The 27509-nt window shown below is 36.5% G+C and overlaps 1 protein-coding gene across 1 annotated transcript in view; it reads right to left on the bottom strand.

Moving 5' to 3' along the window:
- Positions 1-298: 298 nt before the first annotated feature.
- Positions 299-27509, bottom strand: part of RANBP9 (RAN binding protein 9) — a 40772-nt gene continuing 13561 nt past the window's right edge. Inside the window, exons 3-14 of the mRNA XM_070940675.1 lie at positions 19412-19464; positions 15754-15921; positions 12382-12404; positions 11165-11349; positions 9257-9369; positions 8398-8506; positions 7421-7611; positions 6498-6645; positions 5714-5835; positions 3763-3914; positions 1990-2101; positions 299-1249 (exon numbers count right to left, since the gene is read on the bottom strand). Coding sequence (XP_070796776.1) covers positions 1119-1249; positions 1990-2101; positions 3763-3914; positions 5714-5835; positions 6498-6645; positions 7421-7611; positions 8398-8506; positions 9257-9369; positions 11165-11349; positions 12382-12404; positions 15754-15921; positions 19412-19464 — 1507 coding nt within the window. The 3' untranslated portion in view covers positions 299-1118. The remainder of the gene's footprint in view (positions 1250-1989; positions 2102-3762; positions 3915-5713; positions 5836-6497; positions 6646-7420; positions 7612-8397; positions 8507-9256; positions 9370-11164; positions 11350-12381; positions 12405-15753; positions 15922-19411; positions 19465-27509) is intronic.

Genomic DNA, 27509 nt, shown 5'->3' on the forward strand with positions numbered 1-27509 from the left:
TTTGGGTATCCATTGCCTGCATTTGTTGACACTTGTTTTTATATCAGCTATATATGCTTATAAAAAGCAAAAGTTAACCATAATAATTCAGGGCAGTTAATTTAGATGCATCAGCCTTAGATCATAACATGATTTTGGTCCAGGATATGTCGCTTGATGTAGCAATAATATTTTAAAGGTGAAAAATTTATATGATCTGAGGAGAAACCAGAGTATTTAAATATTTAAATTTAAATATTTAAATTTTATCTACTTGAATCCCAAATACAACACAAGCAGAAAAATAAGGTAGCAATCCTACCATTTATAAGTATTTAATGGCTGATTAATTATGGTATCACTACATTTTATTGCAATAGAGTACTCATTTAAGCACTTTTTAAAATGCAGGGTGTACAAAGATTAAATTAAGACTGAAATTGACTAAATATTTGGTTTTTATATAAATAGGCCATAACCACACTGTGTTGACATGTAATACTGTTATAATACAACAGTTAAACAGGTGAGTCTACAACATAAGTTGTTTGCAGTTAAACAGGAAACAGAGCTGAAACGACCATGTTAAAACAAAAACCACTAGGAAACAGGTTGAGATTGTAAGTAGCAACAAACATATTCACTCAGCTCCTGAGTATTTCAAGTTTTACAGTACACATTAAAAATATTTCTTCCCATCAATACTATACAGCCAAACTGTCAGGTACATACGCAGTTTGCAAATTACATTGATTGATCTATGTAATGAGGGTGAAAGTTGGCAAATTATTCTGCTTGAAGTTTACATCACCCACGTACTAACACATCCACAACATTATCTATTTTGCCCTGCCCTCCAAGAAGAAGGCAGAACTTTTTGGTTTGTTTGTAACAATTCAAAGGTTTTTCAATCTGATGTTACTGATGATATTTAACTCTGGTTAAAGATGGAAAATATCTCCTAACAGTAGTTTAGAAAATCATTTGCATCATGCTGTAAACTAGGAAGCAATGTAAAGCAACAGACCTGTCCTTAGTACATAATTAAAAAAAATCCAAACTCCCAATTGGCAGAGTTGGTCTACTTTCATGTTGAATATATGCCACATTATACACCATGGACACCTTCAGATGCATAGCTAGTGTAGATAATCTTCCACTGTGGCAAACGCACAGGATCCAATTCCTGATCGGGCCATCAGACCTAGACACTGTGAAGCCTGTCCCATTGCGAGAGCAAGAGGAGGTTGCTTTGGTAGATTGTGTGTCTCTGAAAAAATTCAACAATGCACTATTTTAACTTGTTTTACTTCTCAAAAAATTATTTCCACTAATATCTCTATCCAACTCAAATAACTTATTTTCAAAATTACTGGAATGGAATGTTAATTCCATACTAAGTAGTTTAATTCACTATGCAGACCATGTCAAATCATAAAATGTTAATGCCTCCAATATTTACTGAATATTAATAAACTCTTGATAGAAAGTTCTGATGGTGGTGAAAGAGAAGGCCCATTTGTATCCTCTCAACTAGTAATGTAAATGTGCTCAGCCTGGGTGACACAATACCTGAAAGTCAAGACTGCTTATGGAATGCTACTAATTATTTTAGGTGTAATCGAGCAATCCTTCGTTTCTAAGCTGAAAGGCCATTACATTTCATATTTCCCTATGTCCAGAGGAGTGAAAAAGAAATAAGAGTGGGGGAGAGTAGGGGAGTATATGGGGTGGGGGGAGTGAAATGGCTCTCCTCCTATTCTGGCTGCTAACAAGCCTCTGGATAGAACTGCTCATTTGTATTACACATTATGAGTTTGATAATAAATGGCAGACCCAATGGAATACTAACATTTAGTGGCTTACAGTACAAGAATTATTTCTTTATAGTCATACCTCTAAAAAAGTAACAGAAATTCCAGAATTCCTTCAATAATCAAGTAATCTGTTTCCTCTGTGTTTAATGTACCTTAACAAATTTGTATAAAGAAGGAAACTTAACAGGCTTACCTAGTATTGCGCTGTTGAGAACTGAACATACAGGCTCTCTCTGAATGGGATCCAGCTGATTTCCAACTGGACTATTCCATGGATCAGAATATGCAAGTAAACTGAATGCATCCTGTTGAGGAAACAGATCTTAGAAATTAGTGGCTGGATAGCCATTTATTCTAGATGCTTCAACTTAAAGACTACTACATAAAGCAGGAGAATAGACTTCATGACTTAAATGAGCTCTTCTAAGTCTATGATTTTTTTTTTTTTTTAATTTGATTTATATGCCGCCCTTCTCCGGAGACTCAGGGCGGCTTACAATGTGCTCAGCAATATGAATTGTGTCATTATGACATTTACATTGTTCTTCCTACTGAAATAAACTAAAGCTATTTTCAGTATTAGTTTTTACCTTACTCAGATCAATTTTAAATCTCTCATTGGAGGCATCATAACATTTCTCAAAATGTACATTTGAAGTATTTGTACCTCCTCCCTTTAATATCCTCAACAGGTATCACTTTTGTATAATAATAAAATAATAGTTTCTAGTATTAAACCTCAATAAAGACTGAAAATGGGCTAGTTAAGAGTAAAGGAGAACTGCCTAAAAAAGAAGGCAATTTTTTAATTTAATTTCCTACAACCGATTCTAATAGGACAAATTCTACTGCATTCCCCTCAATACAATTCAATCTTCCAATCACTTATGCAAAAGGAAAAGTCAGCACAATTTCATGCTATCTATATTTTCAGTACAAGAGAAGAGAATTTATGTAGTTCAGAGTTGAACTGGGGAGTCTTTGGCGCTCTGAGCTTAGTTGTTTGATTGCAGACATTTCATTACCCAAGAAGGTAGAATCATCAGTTTGAGTAAGCGTGGGGTTTGCTACCTGTTTATAGCTTGCCTTGCCAGTTTTAGTGGGGGTATGGTTTTCTCCTTGGAAGGAGTGGTGCAGTGGCCTAGAGGTGGAGCGCTTGCCTCACAATCAGGAGGCTGAGAGTTTGATTCTAGGTAGAGGTAAATATTTATCTCTTTGGGCACAGTGAGAATATATCTGCTGAACATAACTCTGCATTGGCGACAGGAAGGGCATCCGGCCAGTAAACACTCTGCTAGCTCCATTCAATTGCCCAGACTCCTCCCCGCCAAGGATTATGTGGTTGTTAAAAGGAGATGATGATGATTTTCTCCTTGGTAGTTCCTTGATTATTGTATTGTTTTTTGCTTGATTATTTCCCTTAATTAATCCTTCCTTATCTGGATGTTGGCTGCTGGAGAGGATATGTTCTGGTCTTTTTGTTTTCTTCCTAATGTTTTTATTGTGTCTTTTGAATAGCATGTAAATGTGGTTTATTTCTATAGGTCTACTGATGGCTAATTTGTCTGAATACCAAGCTTCCAGATATCCATAACATTTCTCGTTTTAGTTTTGTCTAGGATTCAAAAGAGACAGTAAAAAAGCTAAGGAGGAAACAAAAAGACCAGAATACATTCTTCTTTAGCAGCCAAACAACCAGATAAACAGGGATAAACACCAGTCAAATATGGTATCCTAATCTAGGAACTACTGAGAAGAAAGCCACATCCCCATCAAAACTGGCAGGAAAAGCTACTATATATAAGTAGGGAGCAAACCACATACTTACTTGCATTGACGATGTTACCTAGCTAGCTAATGAAATACCTGAAAGCAAACTACAATTTTCCTCTACATTGTATAAATGGAGTAGAATCTAAACCCACCATATTATTAGCAATTTCTATATAAAGGTGACATGACTTACTTTGAGCATTTTCTTGTTTTGTGAGTTTTTGCCACACTCCCTTCTTAGTTGTTCACTCATAGCTTGTAATTCTCTGCCAAAGTGAATCATTCTTTCAATAGCTGCTTGGCTACCACCACATAGTTGGCGTCTTAACTGACTGGAATCCACCTCTTTAAGAATAACAAGGTAGTAATTAGATAATGATGAAAGCAATGCAGGTATGGGACATGTTCAAATTTAAACCAGTATTTATATATGTAGCATATACAGTATTTATATAATTGCTGTATATTATGATAACATAATGATTACTGCTTATTTTTTTCTCTCTCTCTAGCAAGCCATCTCAGACAGTTAAAGAGTTATATGAGAACTTCCCACTAACTGTATTCTTACAATGTAAATTGGTCTGGGGAACTAGTCTAAAAACATTCAGAGAGTTTGAATGTCAGTTGGGGATTCAAGAGAGACTGTGTCTCCCTAGTCTAAATCCAACACCTTCACCACTATGCTATACTACCTTCACAGGAAATTTTGTATGACACATCAATCGAAAAAAATTCAAGGACGCAAATGCCCAGGAAAAAAAAAGGTTTTACTGCTTTTCTGAAATCACCAAGGAATACAAACACTAACCAATACTTTGAAAAAGAGTTCTATGAAGCTGAGACCAAAGCCAAAACCTGTGGCAATCTGAAGATCCTCTGCTTCTTTGGAATATACCTGCCTGAGATTTTTTTTTGTGGCTTGGAGAAAGGGGAAGAGGTTAAGGAATAAAATAGCTTCCTTGAACCTGAGCAACAAAGGCTTATGATATTATTCTATCCCTTTATAAAATAAAGAGAAGCAAGGCAATTTGGAAAATCCTTCGAACAAAACTGTTGTTTTAAGCCTCTTATTAGGCCCATTTCAGTCCTTGTGTAAAAAATGCACATGACCTTTTTGCAAGTTGCAAATGTTGCTCAACAACAGGGGTGTTAAACTCGTGGCCCGTAGGCTGGATGCATCATGTGCTGGCTCTGCTCCTGCCCGGTTTAGTGAAGGGGAAAAAAGTCCCGATATGTCACGTGACGCTGCCGTGACGATGTAAGTTTGACACCCCTGCTCTACAATATAGCCTCTGAGTATCTTAATGTTTGTATCTATTCACAGCTTTTTACTATATCCCAACTCTGACCTCTGAAAATTCAACTGATCAGTCACAGCATTATTTTCTGATATTTCTACAAAGTATCAAATCTGTATCTCAAATAGTAAGACAAAGCATACAAAGAAATTAGGCAGTCACCAAAACTACTAAAACCCTACCTCACATCCTGTTCTGTGAACTGTAATCGTTCTTTTTCTAGAACATTTGTACAGGCGGTACTGTAGCCTCATTCAGTCTGTGTCTTTTCATTTCACATCAGCTGTTTGCCAAGAAAATTATGTGGCTGATGCTAAGACATGCTATTCAACCCGAAAGAATCAAATGATGGTGTGAAGAAGTATACCAAGTAGCATCAAACTACTAAGCACATCCGAGACTCCATTTTGTGCACTTGCCTAATCAAACACAACACAAATGGAGCTTATCCCCATTTTAATAGTCTGATTCCATCAGTACTCTGCACTTAGCTGAGCCATGGAACTGACACAGGTAAGGTAGCCAACAAAAAATAATGCTCTAATTCAAATATTTGAGATACTTAGTATATATCTACTCAGGGAAAGATGGCCTGTAACCTCCAGGTATTTTGGATCTATTCTCATCAGTATGAACATGGACAAAACACCTGGGGACAAAATATCTGGGGGATACCATGCTGTATGTATGAGGTATACTTTGCATAAAATATTTTCATGATAACGTTAAATATATAAACTGACACAAGAGTTAAGTATCCTTATCATTTGGAAATCATTTCAAATAACAGTAATAAAAAACAATCTTTACAAAGATAGATAGGTAAAAAAAATCATTGCAGACCCATTTCTGTGTCACATTCTTCCATTTCATGATCATGTTTAGAACTACCATTTAAGAAACCATTAGATGATGTCTCTGCAACTCCATTAGAGTAGTGATCTGTTTCCATGTCTACATCATTGCTGTGAAGAAAGTTATGGGTAATTTTTAGAATTAGATCTTATTTATAAATATTCACATTGTAATCTACAGCCTCGATGCAGCAGGAGACCACCATTATTTTACTATATATCCACAATATAGTTAAATTCTGTTTTGAGCAAACGATGTAGCCCATGGATGGGGAATCCACTGCCTCCAGGTTTTGCTGAGCTATAGCTCCCAGCATCCTGCAGTTCTTGACTCTTTCAATAGAGCCTACGTTAGGGTAAGACAGCTCTTTTCTTTCCCTGGAAAATCTTGCAATTCAACATGGTATTAAATGCATTCTAGAAAAATCCTAAAAAATGATAAAATATACAAAATAGCCCTAGCTCTAAATTTTAGGGAGATCAAATGAAGCCATGGGCTTTCTTGCTGCACTCCTTTGCAATCTGGAAATTGGCAGTCTACCCATGCATGATGGGGATGGAGTTCTTTTCATGATACTTAACCTATTAACATTGTCATATGTTGTCCTTGACATACACACATGAGGATTGATACCAAGCTACTATCAACCCAATTCTCAGTAGCAGCCCACTTCCATCTCACCAGAGTGATACAGGAATACTGGGGTGTGGGTGAGGAGAACAAGGAAAGAGTACAATAAAGAATAGAACTAGACAGAATTACATTTATGTACCTGGAATAGTTGTTGATCTGTTGCGATCTTGTTACATTTATATTGTTGAGTTCTGGTACATTTAAACTGGTAGATTGATGTTTACTGTGACAATATGACTGATGAATTTTGTTTGATATCACTCCATTACTGCAACTATTTTCAAAACCTAAAAAAAGGGCGAAGGAATTAAATAATGTTTTTAATTAATAGAATGTGTTCTTACATGATTACAGTATACGTAACTCATGTAGCTTGTATGCATTAACTAATATAAGCTACCTGGTCATACCTATGCTATAATCTCATAAGAATATATCTTATGCATCAAGTAATATAGAGAGTAAGTTATTTTAAAATAAATCCTGGTTCTTGCCTCAAAATACCTAAAAACCAGTCCTGCTGAAAGTATATTTCTTTCCCAGAACATAGTATCATAAACAGTCTGTGCGGACAAACATGGTATAAGAGTTCAGAGGAAACTTCCCTTCTTCTAGGTACACATGTCATGACATGAATTTCTGAGGGATCTTTATTCTCACAATGAAGGCAATGGTAACACCTATAGCGCTTTGTTGAGTATATCTTCTTTCTCTTTTTCCTCCTGCCCCATTTCTAATTTTTTTTCTCAAATTTTCAGAATATCAATTAATTTTTATTAAATCAAATATTATTGAAAACAAATCACACAAAGCAAGAACTCCTCTAGTTTAAACTAGAGATAGATCATATTATGGAAACTATTCATAGAAGTGCAAACTGCAGTGGGGACAGAGTATTATAAAATAGCTGGTAACCCCTGAAGTAGATACTGGGAAATAAGGGTCAGTTTCTCCTATTCGACATTCCAGGCCAGGATGCACAACACAAACTATTCCACATACTAAGTAACAAATGAGTCTAAACTCTGAAGAAGATAAGGATGTCTTCTTCTTCAAACTCACCAGAACAGTGCGTGCTACTTCCTTTGCCTGTTGATAGACTATGGATATTTATTCCATGGCTGGGGCTCATACTAGGACTACTAAATGATCGTGGACTAACAGGATAGCTATCTTGAGATTTTGGACTGTGACCTCCTAGACACCGTACTTCGCTGTCTGTACCATTGACCATTTCTATAAACTGACGTACCCTGGAAAACATGAAGAGAAGTTATTTATGAAGATTAAACAATAATTTTAAAAACCAAGCTTGTAGTATTAGCACTAAAAATTTGTAGAATGGGGGCTTACTGCTATGTTATACAAATGATAGCCAATTATGCATCTATTTAATTAGGTAAGTCTAAATTGGTGTATTAAAATAATGAAATAATAAAGGAAGAAATCTTCCTTTATTTAAGCAATGACAACATGCATATCCAGAAATATGTTCCATTCAATCAAATCAGTTTTGCTTCTTGGGGGAGTAACTATTAGAAGGAGATTCTAGGCTTATCCTTTCACTTCTGAGGATTAAAAAAAAACATTTTGACAACAAAAAAGCCTTGAAATGGTAGGACACAACTCTGTAGGCAAAACAAGCACTGACATTATCTATGGCAATAGACATGTAGAAATCAAGACTCAAATAAATGAATGATTATTGACACACTTCACAAATACTGGGTGTAAGGAGATTCTATCTTTATCTAATGATCTATTGTAGAATCAACATAATCAGAAATGTTTTGTTTAAATTTTAACCTAGTTTTTAAATTGTTTTAATCTTATTTTTAATTCTAATTTTTAATTTTGAGATTAAAAAATAAGGCAAAGTTTGGAGCTGTTATTTTGTTATTCATTCGGTGAACATAACTACATAAATTACCAGATGCTCAGTAATTTGCTGCGATAGGAGCTTGAAAACCATAAAATGGACACACAGAGACTCCCCCAGACTATTTATTTACAAATATCTGCATTACATAAAGACTCACTTCAAAGCAAATAAAAGGTTAGGATTTCTTTCTAATAGACTTGGATACAACTGCTGTGTTGTTTCAATGGCCTCTCCCATTCTTCCTGCTAGGACCAGTTTCTGAATTCCTATTAGCAGAAACAAAAGTACAAGTTTAAAAATGTATATTTCAGAACCAGTTTAAGCAACAATTGAATACTTCTGGATCTCTCCTCTCCAGTCTTGGTAAGAGTCTGTCTTTCTTTATTATGACACTATTGATATATTCCTTGGGTCCTACAAATCTCTTTCTAATCATGTTTTACTAAAGTTGATGAATTACATTTAACTTCGATCAAATGACTAGGATCTAAAGTTAATAATTAAACTAAAAGGATTCAGATAATGATTTATTTTTAATTTGCTTTAGTTCTAATACAGTGTTTCAAAAATATATACCTTTGATCATAATTATAAGCTATATATCTGTTAGTGTCTTGACAATGTATATAGACTGTTTTAAACTGCAAATTGATATTAACTAATAATAAAGCATGTAAGTATTACTTCATTGGAAGTGTACTAAAGAAATGTCTACATATTAGGTTTTTTATCAGTTTGTTTAATCAGCTGCTTTTATAAACACGTAATATAAATGTGAAAAAATGAAATTAAGCAAATAACCATTATTTTTATTAGGTAACAATCCTGTCTATTTTTTTGTGCATAATCAATTTCTGACAAAACAAAATCATGCTTCTATTTATTATTCAGATATTTAAAACAGTAATCAATTAAATATAATATCTGAAATCCAAAGGCCACTTAAGAAGAAGCATTTCTATATCTGAATATTTAAATTCTTTTAGACTTAACATCACAGCACTATTCAAGCTTACTTTGTCTATTTTTAATGGAAGCTAATTCTTCTAGTACAGTCTGGTCAGTAGATCTAGCAAATGCCTCTGCTGTTGCACAGTATCCATGATGTACCAAATAAGATGAAACCATCCTGTAAAAGAAAGTTAATACAAAATATAGCATGGAGGCAGCTTTACCATTTAATCCCGCTGATTAGTCAATTTATTTACAAGTATTTCTTTTCTTTGAAGATTCACTTCAATACAAACTTTTTTTCAGTAGGTTACGTAAATTTACTTTGAATAAAATGCTACATTTATTCTAATATACACTGTTAAAAAGAAAATATAAAATATAATGACATAAATAAGAATATAATGATATGTATTTACAAGTTATATGTATTTAACTTTTCTCAATTTAAAATTGGATACATATGTATATTTAAATACATATGTACATTCAGTTCATTACCAGTTGGAACCTAATAGTTTAAACAGAACATTCAAGAGTGCCAAAGATAACAAAGACTACAAAATGGAATTACACACAATGGAGAAATCGTTCAGCATGGTGAAAGATGTGGTAGAAGCAGTAACATAGTGATGTGTAACACACGTAATAATGTACATGCAAAGAGTATTCTTTTTCCTAGACAAAGTAGTTTTGGATATTAAAGAGGAAAGTATTCTCTATCCATCAAATTTATCCAAGTGTGTCCACATGACTCTTGATTCAAAAACATACTATTAGTTACAAATGGCTTTGAATGAAAAGCAGCAACAGTAGGTAAATGGCATGTGTTAATTTAGCTTTTTTTTTTTTTTAATTTGATTTATATGCCGCCCTTCTCCACAGACTCAGGGCGGCTTACAGTGCGTTAAGCTTTCACTGAAAACATATACACAATTTTCCATCCTCAATCAAGCAGAATCAAACCTGCAAATACACTGTTCATAAAATAATTAAGAGAAAATAATTCTACTCATCTTCCCATCAAATTACTAGAACAGTATCTTAATCCACTTCAGTGCTAACAATTCACAATAAGATGGAATACCTTATATGATTGTGAAGAATCCATAACGAAAGGATTGCCAAACAGGACTCTGCTTAATTTGCATGGTATGGTATGAATTAAGGCATGTACAGTTGGAATTAGTGATTAGTCCTAACTCAAGAATATCTAATTATGCTCTCCTGGTACATGCTGCATACTCTGTTGAAAATATCAATATGAAGCATGCAAAGCTTAAAAGAGCAGCCCTTAAATTAAAACGATTTTGCCAACTACATTTGCATTTATAGATCACTTTTAAACTTGAAATTAGCGCACATACAATAATTCTAACATTTCCAAGCACAAAAATGATTCAAGATATTCTCATAAAATAGACCTTTTAAATTAGATGGACTAGAACAAATTTGGATCAGAAATCAATGCAGCCACCACCAAGTTACAGTAATCAGATAATGAGAGTTGTGCAATGCTTCAGATATGAAGATGGGAAAAGTGCTTTGCAAGCAGTATGTGCATATGCACACGTGTGTGTTTGTGAGATGTACCATCTGTTTAAAACTCTTTAAAAGAACAATGTCTTTTTCCAGGATCACATGGCTGTCCTCACAACAGCCCTTAAAAATATTTAAGAAACTCCGTAGTACCCTTTTCCCTTCAAATCCAAAGTACTGTACAGCCCTACCACATACAAAAAATAAGTAACATTTATTCAAAAGAGTTAAATGCATGGTTTTACATGGAGATAACTACATCAGATAAAATTACCCTCTCAGGAATAAAAATCATATTTGCATGTCTTATTTCACTGCACAAATGTACAAGAAATATAGAACAAGATTTGCAGGACCGAAACAGACCACTTTTAAAATCTCCCAAATTTGAATAGGAATTTAAACAGACACTCATTATAATCTTCAAATCATACTTTTGGATCATCGTCTGCCATTCTCCTTCCCGATCTCCTATAGGGAATCTGTCAATCTGAGCCTGAGTTTTGGTTCTCCATTCACGCATATAATCTTCAATGTCAAATACAAATGGATGTTGTCCAAAATTAGCATCTACTACTTCTCCGGGTGTTTGAAGTCCAACTGTGGGATATAGATTTGGCTGCAAGAGATAATTACAATATAAAATTTAATCGTACAAAATGCAAATAATTTGAAGTTAGCATTAAAACCATATAATTAAGTTAATAACTTCTGCATGCTCCACCAACAGAAAAATTAAGTAGTTAATGTTTGAGTTTCAAGGCTATTTAAGAAATCCTCAGGAGGAAAAATTTCACTCAGTGAAACTTGCAGAGTTCTTGCCAATCAGGATAGGCAATAGAGACTTGATAATCTTATGAACTGAATGAAGCAGCATATAGGTTTCAAGAAGTCTGAAGCAGGCCTGTGTCTCCAAGAATAAAAAATTATAAAAACAAAAAATATTTTTTGTAATGAACAGGTTGATAAAATAAAACATTCTAAAATAACATACTGCTTTTTTGGGTGGTGGGGTGGGAGGTAACAAATCTGCCAGAACAAAAAACCTAAAATCAATACATTCTCATAACATGATGTAGATGTTATAGCACCATTTCTCAACTTGGATGTCCTCTAAAAATGTGGATTTTGCATAATGAACAGTATTAGTGCTAAGAATTCTGGAAGCAGAAGTCCATCCATCTTGAGGGAACTCAGATTGGGGAAGGCCAGAATTGGTATTAAGCTAGTGCAGTACTCTTATCTTATTACTGTGCATAAAAACTAGCTATTGTTGCCTAGAGATTTCAGCACAAAATTTTCCTCTTGTCAGTACTTCTTTTTATATGTATGAAGATGCCAAAAACCTAATCAGAGACCTTCTATATGCAAAGGATGTGCTCTACTGCTAAACTTAAAATTCTATATTTGCAAATCCTCCAGATAAAACATCAAAAGTTAGAAATACATAACTCCAAATGGTAATCATAATTCCTTAGAATCTTCTGCTATTATTATAAACAAATGCTTATTAAATAATTTTGATATTTTTAAAATGCACTTTGCCCTTATGATTTTAAAAAAATAGAAGTAACTGAAAAATGCATATTATGCAAGCAAGGAAAATGCTCTTTGGGCACAGATATTTTATACTTTAATACAATGATCTTACCGGCAAGTCTGTAAAAGCAATACCTGTAATCAAGAAATATTTAATTAAAATCTGAGCTGTCACAGTCAACACAGGTCATGCTTCAATTGTCTTGTAGTTTTAAAATATGTCTCCATATGAGAGAAAATATTAACAGCTATTCACTTCTTTTTGCTAGAAAATAAATTTATACAGGCAAGACATCCAATAGCAACCGCATTCCATTATTTATATAATTAAATTTGTAATGAACAAGGCCAGAAAGTACAGGATTATCAAAGTATTTATCAAGAACCAATTTACCAAGTGAAATTCGTATTTTCAGCTTCAAGAAAAGCTATCTGAAAAGCTACTTTTTATTTAACTCTTATGAATCATACTTCTACTACTGTGTACCAAACTGCAAAGGGTACCATTCTGTCCTTGCTTGTTTATCAAATGTGTATGGCCACCACTTTCTCATGGAAAGTGACACTGAGCAGCATAATAGTACAATAAAACAGATATAAAACAATTGTTAACCTAAAGCAATTAAAAATAATTATTAAGGAATATTAAAAACTATAATCTAATAGTTCTTAATAAAAACAGAACTAAAGAAGAAAAGTAATAGACAGTGGAGCAATAGTGGAGCAACCTTTGAGTTCACCCATCTCCTGCTGTATCCAGACCTGCTGGTATAACCAGGTCTTAACTATTCCACTTGTGATACCAAATATATTATTCAAATTTTCAAAGTAATTGCAATAAACCTAACCTAGGACGTTTCTCCAATGCTTATTTTGTCCAAGTTTAAACAAATACAGTATTATTTAAATGTTACATGATATTATGACTAATAAATGCTTTGTTACCAAATTCAGTGGTAAAATAACCACTGTCTCTTATGTAGCATTCCAGCTAACGTTTTCTGCTACTGCAGAAATGTAATTCTCATATGGCAAGTTATTTTGGTGTTCTCATAAAGACTGCACCTTATCAAGTCAGATATGAAGGACAAATACATATAGGCAACTGTTTTCTCTTCCTAATACAGTGGTGCTTAAATGTTTTGAATCTTTTTGGATTTTCAATATTTCTGTATAAATATGACATAAAATGTGACTTCTTCTCCACAGAAGTCTTAGAACTGGACAAAATGAATCCAATTAAACATGAGTCAAAAATATTATTCTTGTTCATTTTTATTGAGGAAATGATCCAAAGCCACATAATTGTATATACGCCTCTAGGATAATCAGGTTCATTTGAAGGAAAAATTAAAGTCAGGTCTTTCAATCAATGGGATGATAATCAGGTGTTTGTGTGTGTGGGGGGGGAGTGTCCTGCCTAAGGAACAGTGTTCTGGGTATTCAAAATCTGATCATCACAACACAGGTATGTAGAAATGGCTCAAACAAAGGACATTTCTGAGGACCTCCGAAAAACAGTTGTTAATGCTCACCAGGCTGGAAATGTTGTAAAACTATTTCCAAAGAAAGCAGATTGTTTATATATGGAAGTCATTCTTCAGTTTGTTAATAACTTAATAAACTAAAGGACTGTCTTGCATTGCCGAATGTCAGTGTTCATGAGATCACCATCAGGAAAACACTGAACAATAGTATGCATGGCAGGATTGCAAGGAGAAAGCCACTACTTTTCATCAACATGGAAGCAAAAATCTTAGCCAAATTGTGTATTGAAATCTCTTTCTCTTTTCTCTATTGATCCTAGTTCTAGAGAGTTAAGATTGAACTCCTCAAAGTCATTCTCAACAGTCAGATCTGAATACCACAACCAATTACCTGTGGTGGGTTTTTTAGTTGAAAAAACGTTATACCTGCAAGCTACTCATTCTACTTTATTTGCCAGCATGTTACCGCTAATAATGCCTTTACTTTGGCTCATTTCAATACTTTACCTTCAACAATATTAGATGGATGTTATAACAGAATCCCATTCACCAACAAAAGCCAGAAGAAAACTGAGACCCTAATTGTATATTTTTTGTTGTCTCTCCCACAGTAACGTACATGCAAGAATATTTTCACTTTCTCTCAACAAAAAATTAAATGTGTTATGAGGGAGAGGAAATTTTTCCTGCTAAAGGGTCACAATCCTGCCGTCAATAGCATAGTTGTCAAGTTTTTATCTGCAGTGATTTCCATAAGAAGGGGTAGTGTCTTAATTATGAGGAGGGGCTTTTGTTTTTGTTTTGTTTTGAACTTGTAATTTCAAAGGTTTTACATAACTGTTTTATTACTTCTGTTTAATTTGCTCACTATTTCAGTGTTTCATATTGCTTGACCATAATTATATTTAATTAATACAAATCCAACTCATGTTTGCTGTCTAGATTTCAAAACTCTGGGCAACATATTATCTAAGATATCAACAATTCATATGAAAGTCTAATTGTTCTACTAAATGCTATGTATTTTACCTGACATTCTCAAATCAAATACAATATTTTACCTTAAGAAACTGCCCTAAAAATTAGGTCTATTGGTTTTTCATTTTTGTTGAAGATGAAAATTAAAATTGTAATGTATTCATTGTACAATATTTACTACAATTACACATGAAACCAAGGGAAACCAAACTGGGAAACTATCACATAGTTCATTTCATGTTTTTTCACTGAATGTATAATTCCACATCCTTATTTGTTTAATTAAGCTGTACTGAAAAATATTTAACTTACTCAAACATTAATTCTTGAGATAACCAGAGTAACTGGAAAGCAATCATATTAAAAAGCTATATTTACAATAAAATAAATTATTTAAATTTCAAAGCTATTATCAAATTCCCATTGCCACAGATACTGACAGATCATAGTACCAAGTAACAGCATTTGGCTGTTGCTTGTATTTCATTTTTTTATGTATTGTTTTTTTATTGTTTTATTTGCTCCCCTGAGTCACTGGTTTGAAATGGATGGCTATACAAATGAATGAATGAATGAATGAATGAATGAATGAATGAATGAATGAATGAATGAATGAAGTTTTCTGAACTTTCATTGATAAAGATCAGAAACACTTTCAGAATTCATTTAGTGTTTCAGGAATGCCATTCCCACAGAACAGAAGCATTTCAAGCATGCTACTAAACTGTATTTTCATTTCAAACTAATAATGTTTTATTCTTTTAAAATGGACAACCATGGATATTACATTTCTCCAAAACAGATCATAGTCATCAGAGAGGTTCTAACAAGGACCTTGCTTGAGAAACTAAGACCTGTTTGAGCCAAACTTTAACCATTATATTTTTTGGTGTTTTTATTTTTTGGTCAGAGTTAAACTCTGAATCAAAATTACATATATGTAAAATTTGGAAAGATTGGTCAAATTTGCTATCATACAGTATTTGATATTTTCACAAAATAGAATCTTTTTTTCATACCCAAACTATGCCCATTCTTTGTGTAGAAGCAGGTATTGTTGATAAGGTTTACACAACAACCAATGACATCACCAGTTGTAAATGTTGGACCATAGGGCTGTCCAGTTCCCGAGGAACAAAATGAGTGCCCATCATCTCCATGGTAACCATATGAATGTTTATCCCAACCTAGAAACAAGACAAAAATAAGTATTTACTATATCATAAAATGCCCAGAAATAGATTGAGAGCTGCATCTAAATTTAATTATTCTTTCAATAGATTCAAATACTATATCAAATCCTACTGGTTTGTTTAAGGCTGGATGCAAACTAAATGTCTGGACTGTGTCAGCCTCAACATACAAGATTTTTTAAAAAATGTTTTATAAAGACAGGAAGACAAACATTGTGCTTCTGAGCTCAAGAAACAGAAGGTACCATGGATATATGTTAGCTATGTGTGTTTGCAGCACTATGAACTATTAGATAGGAAGAATGTTTATTTATTTATTTGCTGCTTTAATCTAAACAAAAGTATAATTAAGTTATAGAATAAGATAAATAAGAAAGAATATTAAAGTAACACAGTAGTAAAATCCAAATCAAAACAAAACAAAACAACAGCACTCCAAGGAGTAGCCTAAAGTTTCCAAACCTTAGCAGGAAAGTCTCCATCACCACAAAGTTATTCCCAAAGTTTAATAGATTTTATTTGATTTAATTTAATTTAATTTAATTTAATGGCTTAATGGATTTCCAAATGGGAAAATAGGTTAGAGCCACACTGATCTCATAAAGAATGCTGTTCCAGAGAAGGAGGCTACAACTAAAATGGCTTATTACTATGACTCCTGGATATGACATTTCCTAAGGGCCCAGAGATACTCTCCTTTTTTAGTGAGTCAAAGCCACTAGAAGATGATCTCATAAATATCAGTACCTAAGCCATACAGAACTTTAAGGTAACAACCAGCACTTAAGTTACATCCAGAAGAAAACTGGTAGTCAGTGAAGCTCTTGCATTAGAGATGTTAAACAGGAAAAGTTAAAGGCTCCCATCACTTTAAAAGTGCTGCATTTTCAACCGGTTGAAGCTTTGGGGTAATTTTCGGTGACAGCCACATGAAAAGCATATTGCAATAGTCCAAATTAAAGGTGACCAGGCATGAGTGACTATGAGCAAGTTCTTCAGGAAAGGCCTTAATTGGTGCACAAGATGGAGTTACACAAAGGTTCCCTTAATTATAGTTGCCACCCATTCATCAAATAATTTGTCCCCTGATTCAGCACAGGCCATAGGTTATAAGGTTTGGCATGTAAAAACTGACTGTGAAGTTCTTGTTCAATGCAAGATTTGAAAGCAGCAGAAGAGGTACTGAAAAATTCTCTTTGTACCTAGGAAACAATATTCTCCCCTTCTTCTCTTCCAAGTCATCTTCTCTAGTGTCAATTTTATCACAATTGTTATTGGCCTGTTCACAATGCTATTAGGTTGAAATTTTCTCACACATTCCTGTATTATTTAGTTGTAAGCCTTATACAAATAAATTAACAGAGTTTAGAAATCTTCAGTAAACTGACTTTGAAAATGAACCTGGTTCTGGCATTACAACATGAAACTGTGTGCTACATCTGAGGCTAGACAAGCATAAAAAACAGATGATGTATGGAAAGTTATATATGACTCTTGTCATTCTGCATTCACATCAATAGTCTGCCGAATTTTGTATGAGAACAAATGATTAAAATCTGGTTCAAAGTAATGAAATTAATTAATGAAATTAATTCTTCCCTTCTCATTTTCCTTCCCAGTATAATTTTTAGAAATGTAAATAAATGCATATAAAGAAGTTTATAAATATAATAATTTATTCAAGAAGAACTCTCCTGGTTTCAAGGAGACATACTCCGAAATATGTATATATAGTTGTTAAACCTTTCAGACCAGGAATATTTTCTGCATTTCCTCTCCATTGCTTAAGGACAGTTAAGAATACACAGTGCTGGGGATAAAATCACAACCCATCTTAGAATATATCAGTTATGTAATTATTATTTAAAATGCATTTTAAGATAATTTTTCCTAGTTTAAAACTAAATCTAGGATTTATGCTACTGTTACAAAAATAACTGTACTTGAGACTGACTAGCAGTGAAAAATGAATGGCTATAAAAACTAGTCTAGATTTTTTTTTTTTTTTTTTAATTTGATTTATATGCCGCCCTTCTCCAGAGACTCAGGGCGGCTTACAGTGCGTTAAGCAATAGCCTTCATCCTTTTGTATATTTATACAAAGTCAGCTTATTGCCCCCACAAACTGGGTCCTCATTTAACCTACCTTAGAAAGGATGGAAGGCTGAGTCAACCTTGAGCCTTGGAGAGATTCGAACCAGCAGTAAATTGCAGGCAGCTGTGTTAATAACAGGGTGCTTTAAACCACTGTAGTACCAAGGCTCTTAGACTATGGTTTGAGAAATTTTTAAAAATGTCATATAGTATCATCTTAATTAATTCTCACTAAAAATCCAAATTAGACAAGATGTCTCTTCAATGTTTACATTAGCTATTTTCAGCCACTGAATGATATGGTACTATTCTATAGTTCCACCTTCTATTCTCCTCATTCTATACATATTCAATTGGAGGAGAACATAAGCATGTTTGCTTGAACTGGCATAGAGAGTTTCATGTGATTCAATATCCTAATAAAACAGTTCCAAAATATATCAGTAATAGTACTAAACAGATGAATAAACCCTGTCTTCAGTTTTCAGGCAGAATGCATAGAAATCAGGAGGAGATAAGAGGCTAAGGCCAGTATGTACATCCTCTTGTCTGCTCAGTTTGAAGCCCTTCACTCATTCAGCCATACATAAATTAACGTAACAACTAGCTATATTTCAATTAAGAAAAAAAGGATTAAAATTTTTTTTGGGGAGAGGGTGGTAATTTAAAACACTATGCATACACAAAATGAAAAACACAATGCAATTTGGGCAATTACCAACACAGAAGCCTTTAAGCATTTTATAATTAGCAATCAATTCCTCCAAAGCATTTACAATTTCCAAGCAGAGTTTCAAATAACTACTAAGAAAAACATCTATGTTACTGTTAACTTTTTTTGGTCCAATTGTTTAGGAAGTGTTCCTTAAATATATGGTACTTAAAATAAAATCAGCATTAGATAGTGTAAAAACTATCTTTTTGAATTCTGTGTTAGCATCACAATTCCTTTTCTTGGTCAAAATATTACATTTTGAGACTTCCTAAGCAGAGCTAAGATATTCACATAACTGTGGCATGTTGAATATCCCTTTTTTTTGGACAGAAACATCCATCTATATGAGTAACCTATTCCAAATGAAATTTATACTGAGTTACAGAGTGCTTTTTTCAGTACTGTTATGCTAAATGGTGTTTAACTAATGTTTGCATGGAAGGAAAGCATTATCTTCCTGCAAATCACTCTTGAAATGTTGAAGCAAGTTTTGATAGGCTATGACAAGGTATAGCTTGAATAAAAACCAACAAAAACCAATCTACGATTTCTAAATCCTAGATTACATTAAAAACTTATTAAAGTTTTTTTCTCATCTCGAAGAAAGAAAAGTTGAATGGATTAATATATCAAAGCAATAAAGGTTTTTTTAAAAATAATTATTCTTCATCATACCTGGTAGTCTGTTCATGTTCACTCCTTGAGCTGAGAGCCCAATTCCCATATAACTGAAAAATAGAAATTAAACAGGTCATCTTTCTCTGCTTTATATATACTCATTTCAAAACAGTAATGAAACAAAAAAGCAATTTTTCAATTTAGTTACCATATTTTTCGGAGTATAAGATGCACCGGAGTATAAGATGCATCTACCTTTTTTGGTGAGGAAAAGAAGAAAAAGGAATCTGACTCTGACTCTGAGCAATTTTGCCTTTACGTTCATTTTCGTTTTCAGCATAGCTTGATTAGCACAAGGAAAAGAAAAATCTGCTCCAGCAATTTACCTCTTTGCAGCAAGCAGCAGAGCCCTGTGCAAAACAGCTGATAGCAAATCAGCTGAGAGTCGGGAGGCCAATCCAACCAAATTGTGCTAATTAGGCTGTGCTGAAGCTGAAAGGAGCTGTTTTTTCTTGCTGTTTGTTTGCAAAGAGGTAACTGCTGTGAGGCAGAGGCCAAAGGGTGGGGGCCAGTGGGTGGGCGGGGCTACATTCGATGTATAAGTCGCACCTAAATTTTCACCCCCTTTTAGGGGGGAAAAAAGGTGTGTCTTATATTCCAAAAAATGTGGTATATATTTTACTCCAGCTTTTCAAAGATAATACCAATTTTTTATTTTTTACTCAAAATATTTGTTTGATTTTTATTATTTTTCTTTTCTGAGACTATTAAAGACTGATAAAACACTTTCCCAATATTCAAATATTAGCAAATTATTGAGCATTTCTTCTTCATTGGTATGTTTGATTTTTAATGCAATTCAGGAAAATATCTACTTTTCGAAGGGAAATCCTCCCTCATATTTCTATTATGAGATATAAAGGTGCTCATCCTCTAAAAACATTAATGAAGAAAAAGAAAAGACATTTTTGCAGAGATATTTAACATTAATCATAGCTTTTCTTTTCCTCTACTAAGCATCTGAGAAAACGTCATGCCAATATCCAGGACTCTGATAGGGAAATTCAAATTCAACATTTAAATTGAATCTTTAAAGATTTCTATAGGATGAGTGTGTATGGATAAGCCCATATAATCTATTTCAAATTAAATTGATAAAGAATAAACTGCAGATTGTTAATACTCAGCATCACAAAACTTACCCACTTATTACCTCTTGAAGCTCAATCATAATCTCCTATCACACAACAATTTAGCAATGTATTTTTATGTAAGAGAACAATACAAATTTATCAAGTTATAAATTATAATGGCTAAAATAAATTATGCATTTTATAATTAATGCTGTAAGCTTTACTAGAATTTAAGAAACTATAAGTGCTAGAATTCAGATGGATTACCACTCATGCCCTACTTTATGCTCAATAATGGATTCAAATTCTAAAATTAGTATTGATGACTGCCAACAGAACTGTATAGGCATTCTCCATGAATCTCTCATCTGGACTTAGGAAAGTACTGTCCATACACTGTAAAATGTCTCTGTACACAATGCCAGCTACTCGGTTGTGCCTTTCAATATATGCTGTTCCTGGCTGAAATTTATATCCTGTCATTATGCATTGGATTGTCTCTGAGGTCTCCTCTGCACAGTTTGCAACTTGGGTCCTAGCTAGTACAGCAGACCCCTGCTTCTATAGATCTGATGCTTACTTCCTGTTCTTGTGTTGCTGTGACTAGTGTTCTCTTTCAGTCCAGCTCTTTCCAGTCACTGGCAGGATTTCCCAATGTTCAACCACCTCAGCTATCTCTTGATGGTACATCCCTTGTAGGTGTTGTCCTGCAATGGCACTTCCTCTGCTTGATCTTCCTTCTTTATCCATTGCTGCCTCAGACATTCTGTCAGGAGCTCATGTTTGGGTGTTATCTTACTGATGTACTCCCAGATGCTATGGGTTTCATCCAGGACATTGATTTAGATATTGTTTCCAACAGTGGTGAAATGTAAAATTTGTTGCTACCGGTTCTGTGAGTGTGGCTTGGTGGGGGTGGTGGGGGTAGGTTCATGTGACTGGGTGGGCGTGGCCAACTTTTTTAAAAAAACTTTTTTACTACCGGATCGGGCAAATAGGTAGTAAAAAAATGCTTTAAAAAAGTAAAAAGGTTGTGACGATTACAGCTGTGCCGCGCGATCATCGGAACTCTTTTTTTAACTTTTTTAAAGCATTTTTTGTACTACCTTTTAAAAGTATTTTTTACTACTGGTTCGCCCGAACCGGTAGTTTTTATTACTACCGGTTTGCCCAAACCAGAGCGAACCGGTAACATTTCAACCCTGGTTTCCAACTGGTGTACTATATCTGGGTATTGGACATTGGGTGGAAACCTTTACAGATTGTGAGGAGATCTTCTGGATCTTCACATCATTATCTTCCACGTCCTCCTTTGGCCAGCTCACTATATTGGCAGGGTATCTAATGACCAGCAGGGCATACACATTCATGGCATGGAACTTGCACTTCAGGATCTGTCTTATCTTTGGTGTTGGCATCTTCCTTGCCTCCTCCTCATGGTTCCTATGTGACTCTTGGATACTAAGGTACTTGTGGCTGGTCACCATGGCTGTTATGTGGCTTGCTGGTAGTTCCATCCGTCAACTACCTTCCCTCTTTTTATTCACATTTGGCTACACTTCTCGAGTCCAAATGACATCCGACATCCCAATCTCCTCACTGTAGATTCATGGATGGATGCATGGATCAGCAAGTCAATTCACTCTTAGCACACAATTTGATGTCTTCTATATAGAGGAAGTGGCTGTTGGTAGTTCCATTCTTGAACTTACATCCGTATCTCTATGTGATTATCTGCCTATGCAGAACAGAGCAGGGACAGTGCTTTACCTTGGTATATGCTGCACTTTATGGCTACTTAAGGGATGCGGGGCTCAGTGGCTAAGACGCTGAGCTTGTTGATCGAAAGGTCGGCAGTTCAGCGATTCAAATCCCTAGTGCCACGTAACGGGATGAGCTCCTGTTACTTGTCCCAGCTTCTGCCAACCTAGCAGTTTGAAAGGATGTAAAAAATGCAAGTAGAAAAATAGGGACCACCTTTGGTGGGAAGATAACAGTGTTCTGTGCATGTTTGGCGTTTAGTCATGCTGGCCACATGAGCATGGAGACGTCTTTGACCAGCGCTGGCACTTTGGCTTTGAAACGGAGATGAGCACTGCCCCCTAGAGTCGGGAACGACTAGCACATATGTACGAGGGGAACCTTTACCTTTATGGCTATTCAGATAAATCCATCTAGACCTTGAATTTTGGGTGACTGTTCTATTTAGGAATAATTGGTGCTGTTCCCAAAGTCCTTTTGAGCTGTGCTCATATACTGGCCCATAAGCAATTAAGAGACACTAAGCAAAACCACAGCTGTCCTATATGTTTAGAAACATGAATTAGGCTGGGCTTCTTATGAAGTATAACATAAATTTAAGTTGTGTGCCAAGTAGGCTGGCTATATAAATCAATTAAACAAACAAACAAATAAACAAACAAACCACAATTTCAAGTAGTGCTTAATTTAAGCCATATGTTGTGGGAACAGTTTCAGGGGTTAACACATGTACTTGTTTATTATTACTGTATCCATAAAAATACAACAATAATTTAAACAAATATCTAGGCCATTAACTTTTGTATACATCTCTAAATTAAAACACCCTCACCAGATGGCTCTGCATGGAACCAGCAAAAAGAATCCAATCTCCCAATATAATAGGTTTCATTTTCTTATTAGGGTTTTTTTTAATAATCAGAAAATGTTTTCCTCTAATTTATGACTGTTATTCCATATCTTGCATCTTCAGGTATAATAACCAAATACATTTAATTATTTATTAATAGCGTCCAGTTTTAATATCAAATTCTCACATTTAAAAGAAGCCATTATGTAACTGCAATCTAACTGCTCCTATTTGGTTCTTATCAAAGGCATCTCTACTGAGGCCTTATTTAGTTTCATATTCATATTGAAATCCCTGTTACTTGCCTAACAAAAAAAGCGGTTTCAGATTCCAATTAGAAAAACAACAAACCAAGAAAAGCACAGATAGAAATAACCTTGTTTATTTAGTCCTTAGTTAAGCAACTTGTTGACACCTCACAAATTCAGAACTACAACTTCCATATTGACAGATTTGGCTTCTTCTGCTGGCAGGAATCAAATGGTGAAAGATTGTGCAGCATAAACCAACTAGTTATTAACAATGAGCCAGATTTCTTAAAGTTTCTGACTGATCATTATATGCAAAGTGCTTTATAAACTTAAATGTCAATCAACCAGTTTCTCAGGCTAAAACTGCTTCATACAACCAAAGAGTGTTACACAGTATAAAAGTATCCAAAATTAAATGTATTTATAGCATTCAAAGGAAAGGATTCAGTGTTATGCGAGAAAAGCTGAATATAAACAACAGACCAGAAACTATATGCTGAACAATTCCCTTTCTGCCTTCATAATTCCCAAATTTTGAGATTACAATTCCAACTCAGACATTAAGATTAAGAACAATTGTCATTTCTTATGCTGTACAATTTTATATTAATCTATTGGGGTATGCTTACTTTATTAAAATCACAAATACAAGAGCACCTGGATGACCTCACCCAGAGGGTTTATGTAGATATTAAACAAAAGATGAGAAAGCAACAAGCTCTGCAACAACCCTACACAATTGGAACCATATGCTGGACCTCTTTTTCCCTATCAACAGCAAACCAGGCCTGGAGGAAGGAAGATAATGTGCACAATTCAGTGCCACCCCACACAGCCAGTCCAGAAGGATACCATAATCAATGTTATTGAAAACTTCTGAGAGGTCAAAAAGAGCAAGGACAGCATGCTAACCCCCTCCCACTCTTGCCAGAAATCATCCAAGGGTGCAATCAATGCCATCTCAGATTTGAATAATGACTGAAAGGGATTCAGATAATCTACTTCCTCCAGAGATGTTTGAAGCTGCTGCACAATCTTCTCCACAACCTTCCCCCCAAATGGATGTTGAAAACTGGCCAAAAATTTTCCCGTACCACTGGATCCAGCCTCTCTTGAGGAGGGGGGCAGACCACTGCCTCCTTCAGAGACAGTGGAAACACCTTCTCTTAAATAGGAATTAATCACAGCTATGGCCAAATTACATGACACCTCCCAGTAGGCCTTAGCCCATCAGGAGGAACAGGGATCTAAAACAGAGATGATGGAGCTAACAGTTTTTAAAAGCTTGCCCACTTCATCAGGCCTAATAGCATCAAACTCTTCTCAGATAACTTTGTCCACGTCATCTCTGTAGAGATACCTTAGCATTAAGCTTTCAAAATTTTCTCTGGGTACTTTTATTTTGGGTCTTCTTTTTTTTCTATCCTTTTTTTCCTTCATTACAGTTTATTATTTATTATTTATTTATTATTTAAATTTGTATACCGCCCTTCTCCCGAAGGACTCAGGGTAGTGAATAGCCAAAATTAAAATACATACAATATACAATTTAAAATAATTTAAAAAACAGAATTAAATCAAATTGGCTCCCAAAAATTAAAACCCATTACCTTTAAAATAACCCATTAAAATTTTAAGCCAGCCCAGCTTGCTGAAATAGGAAGGTCTTCAAAGCTCGACGGAAGGTCCGGAGGTCCGGGATTAGTCGTATTCCTGGGGGGTCGTCAGTCGACATTGTTTGACCGAGAGCACCCTAAGGAGGCCCTCTCTGTGGGACCGAGTTGGCCGGTGGGAGGTAATCGGTGGCAGAAAGTGGTCTCGTAAATAACCTGGCCCTAAGCCATGGAGCGCTTTAAAGGTGAGAACCAATACCTTGAAGTGCACCCGGAAGACCACCGGAAGCCAGTGCAGCTCGCGCAGGCAAGGTGTCACATGGGAGCGCCATGTCGCCCCCATAATTACCCGCGCGGACCAGCTGGAGCTTCCGAGTGCTCCTCAAGGGGAGCCCCATGTAGAGAGCATTGCAGTAGTCCAGGCGAGAGGTGACGAGGGCATGAGTGACCGTGCATAGGGAGTCCCGATCCAGAAAGGGACGCAACTGGCGTATCAGGCGAACCTGATAGAAAGCCCCCCTGGCCACGGCCGTCATATGCTCTTCTAAAGACAGCCGTGCATCCAGGAGGACACCCAAGTTGCGAGCCCTCTCCGTGGGGGCCAATGACTCGCCCCCAATAGTCAGAGATGGCACCAGCTGGCTATATCGGGACACCGGCATCCACAACCACTCAGTCTTGGAAGGGTTGAGTCGAAGCCTGTTCCTCCCCATCCAGACCCGCACGGCCTCCAGGCACTGGGACATCACTTCAAGGACATGTTGGGATGGTCTGGGGTGGAGATGTACAGCTGAGTATCATCAGCGTGCAGATGGCATCGCACCCCAAATCCACGGATGATCTCGCCCAGCGGCTTCACATAAATGTTGAACAGGAGAGGCGAGAGGACCGACCCTTGCGGCACCCCACAAACAAGGTGCCTTGAGGTCGACCTCTGCCCCCCAGCCAACACGGACTGCGACCGGTCGGAGAGATAAGAGGAGAACCACCGTAAAACGGTGCTTCCCACTCCCAACCCCTCCAGCCAGCGCAGCATGATACCATGGTCGATGGTATCAAAAGCCACTGAGAGATCTAATAGGATCAGAACAGAGGAACATCTCCTGTCCCGAGCCCTCCAGAGATCATCGACCAACGCGACCAATGCCGTTTCTGTGCTGTACCCAGGCCTGAAGCCGGACTGGAACGGATCCAGATAGACAGCTTCATCCAGGTACTGTGGGAGCTGTCGCGCAACCACACTCTCAACAACCTTCACCACGAAGCGAAGATTGGAGACAGGACGGTAGTTTGCTAAAACAGCCGGATCCAGAGAGGGTTTCTTGAGGAGGGGCCTCACCACCGCCTCTTTCAAGGCGGGAGGTAAGACACCCTCACTCAGAGAAGCATTAATAATCCTCTGGAACCAGCCTCATGTAACCTCCCGGGTAGCCAGCACCAGCCAGGAGGGACACGGGTCCAATAAACATGTGGTTGCATTCAATCTCCCCAGCATCCTGTCCACGTCCTCGAGAGTCACAGGATCGAACTCCTCCCAGATGACATTCTCAAGACCCGCCTCAGACACATCGCCTGAACTCACCCAGTCAGAGTCCAAGCCGTCCCGAATCTGAGCGATTTTATCGTGCAGATAATACGCAAAATCCTCAGCACGCCCTTGCAAGGGGTCTTCCCGCGCTCCCAGATGGAGAAGGGACAGGGTCACCCTAAACAAGGCGGCTGGGCGATTATCTGCCGACGCGATAAGAGCAGAGAAGTAGATACACTTCGCTGCTTTTATCGCCACTAAGTAAGTCTTTATATAAGACCTCACTAGTGCTCGGTCAGATCCAGAACGACTAGCCCTCCAACTACTCTCTAGGCGTCTTTTCCGGCGCTTCATCTCCCTCAGCTCCTCGGAGAACTGATTCGATGCCGGGTCAGAGGCCGCAAAGGCACGACCCTATCTAAAGCACCAGTGGCCACCCTATCCCAGGCAGCCACCAGGTCTTCCGTCGAGTCGTGAGCCAGAGTTTCAGGAAATGGCCCAAGCTCCATTTGGAACCTATCAGGATCCATCAGGCGGCTGGGGCGGAACCACCTAGTCGGTTCCGCCTCCCTGCGGCAGGGTGTGGCGGTCAGAAAGTCAAGTCTAAGGAGAGAATGGTCTGACCATGACAGGGGTTCAATGACTATATCCCCTATATCTAGACCATTCGACCACTGACCAGAGATAAAAACCAAGTCCAGAGTGTGTCCTCCTATATGAGTAGGGCCATGAATTAACTGGGTCAGGTCCATGGCTGTCATGGAAGCCATGAACTCCCGAGCCACCTCAGACGTCTCACCGATGGACGGCAGGTTGAAGTCCCCCATGACCATAAGCCTGGGGGTCTCAACCGCCACCCTGGCTATGACGCTGAGGAGCTTGGGCAGGACCGCTGCCACGCAGCAGGGAGCCAGGTACGCAATCAGCAAGCCCACCTGCATCCCATGGCCCCACTTCACAAGGAGAGACTCACATCCGGCAATCTGAGGTACAGTGGCCTCCCTAGGATCGAGACCTTC

The sequence above is a fragment of the Pituophis catenifer genome, unplaced genomic scaffold, assembly GCF_029215685.1.
Source record: "Pituophis catenifer annectens isolate HBS135680 unplaced genomic scaffold, rPitCat1.0.hap2 SCAF_3, whole genome shotgun sequence".
Classification (NCBI taxonomy): domain Eukaryota; kingdom Metazoa; phylum Chordata; class Lepidosauria; order Squamata; family Colubridae; genus Pituophis; species Pituophis catenifer.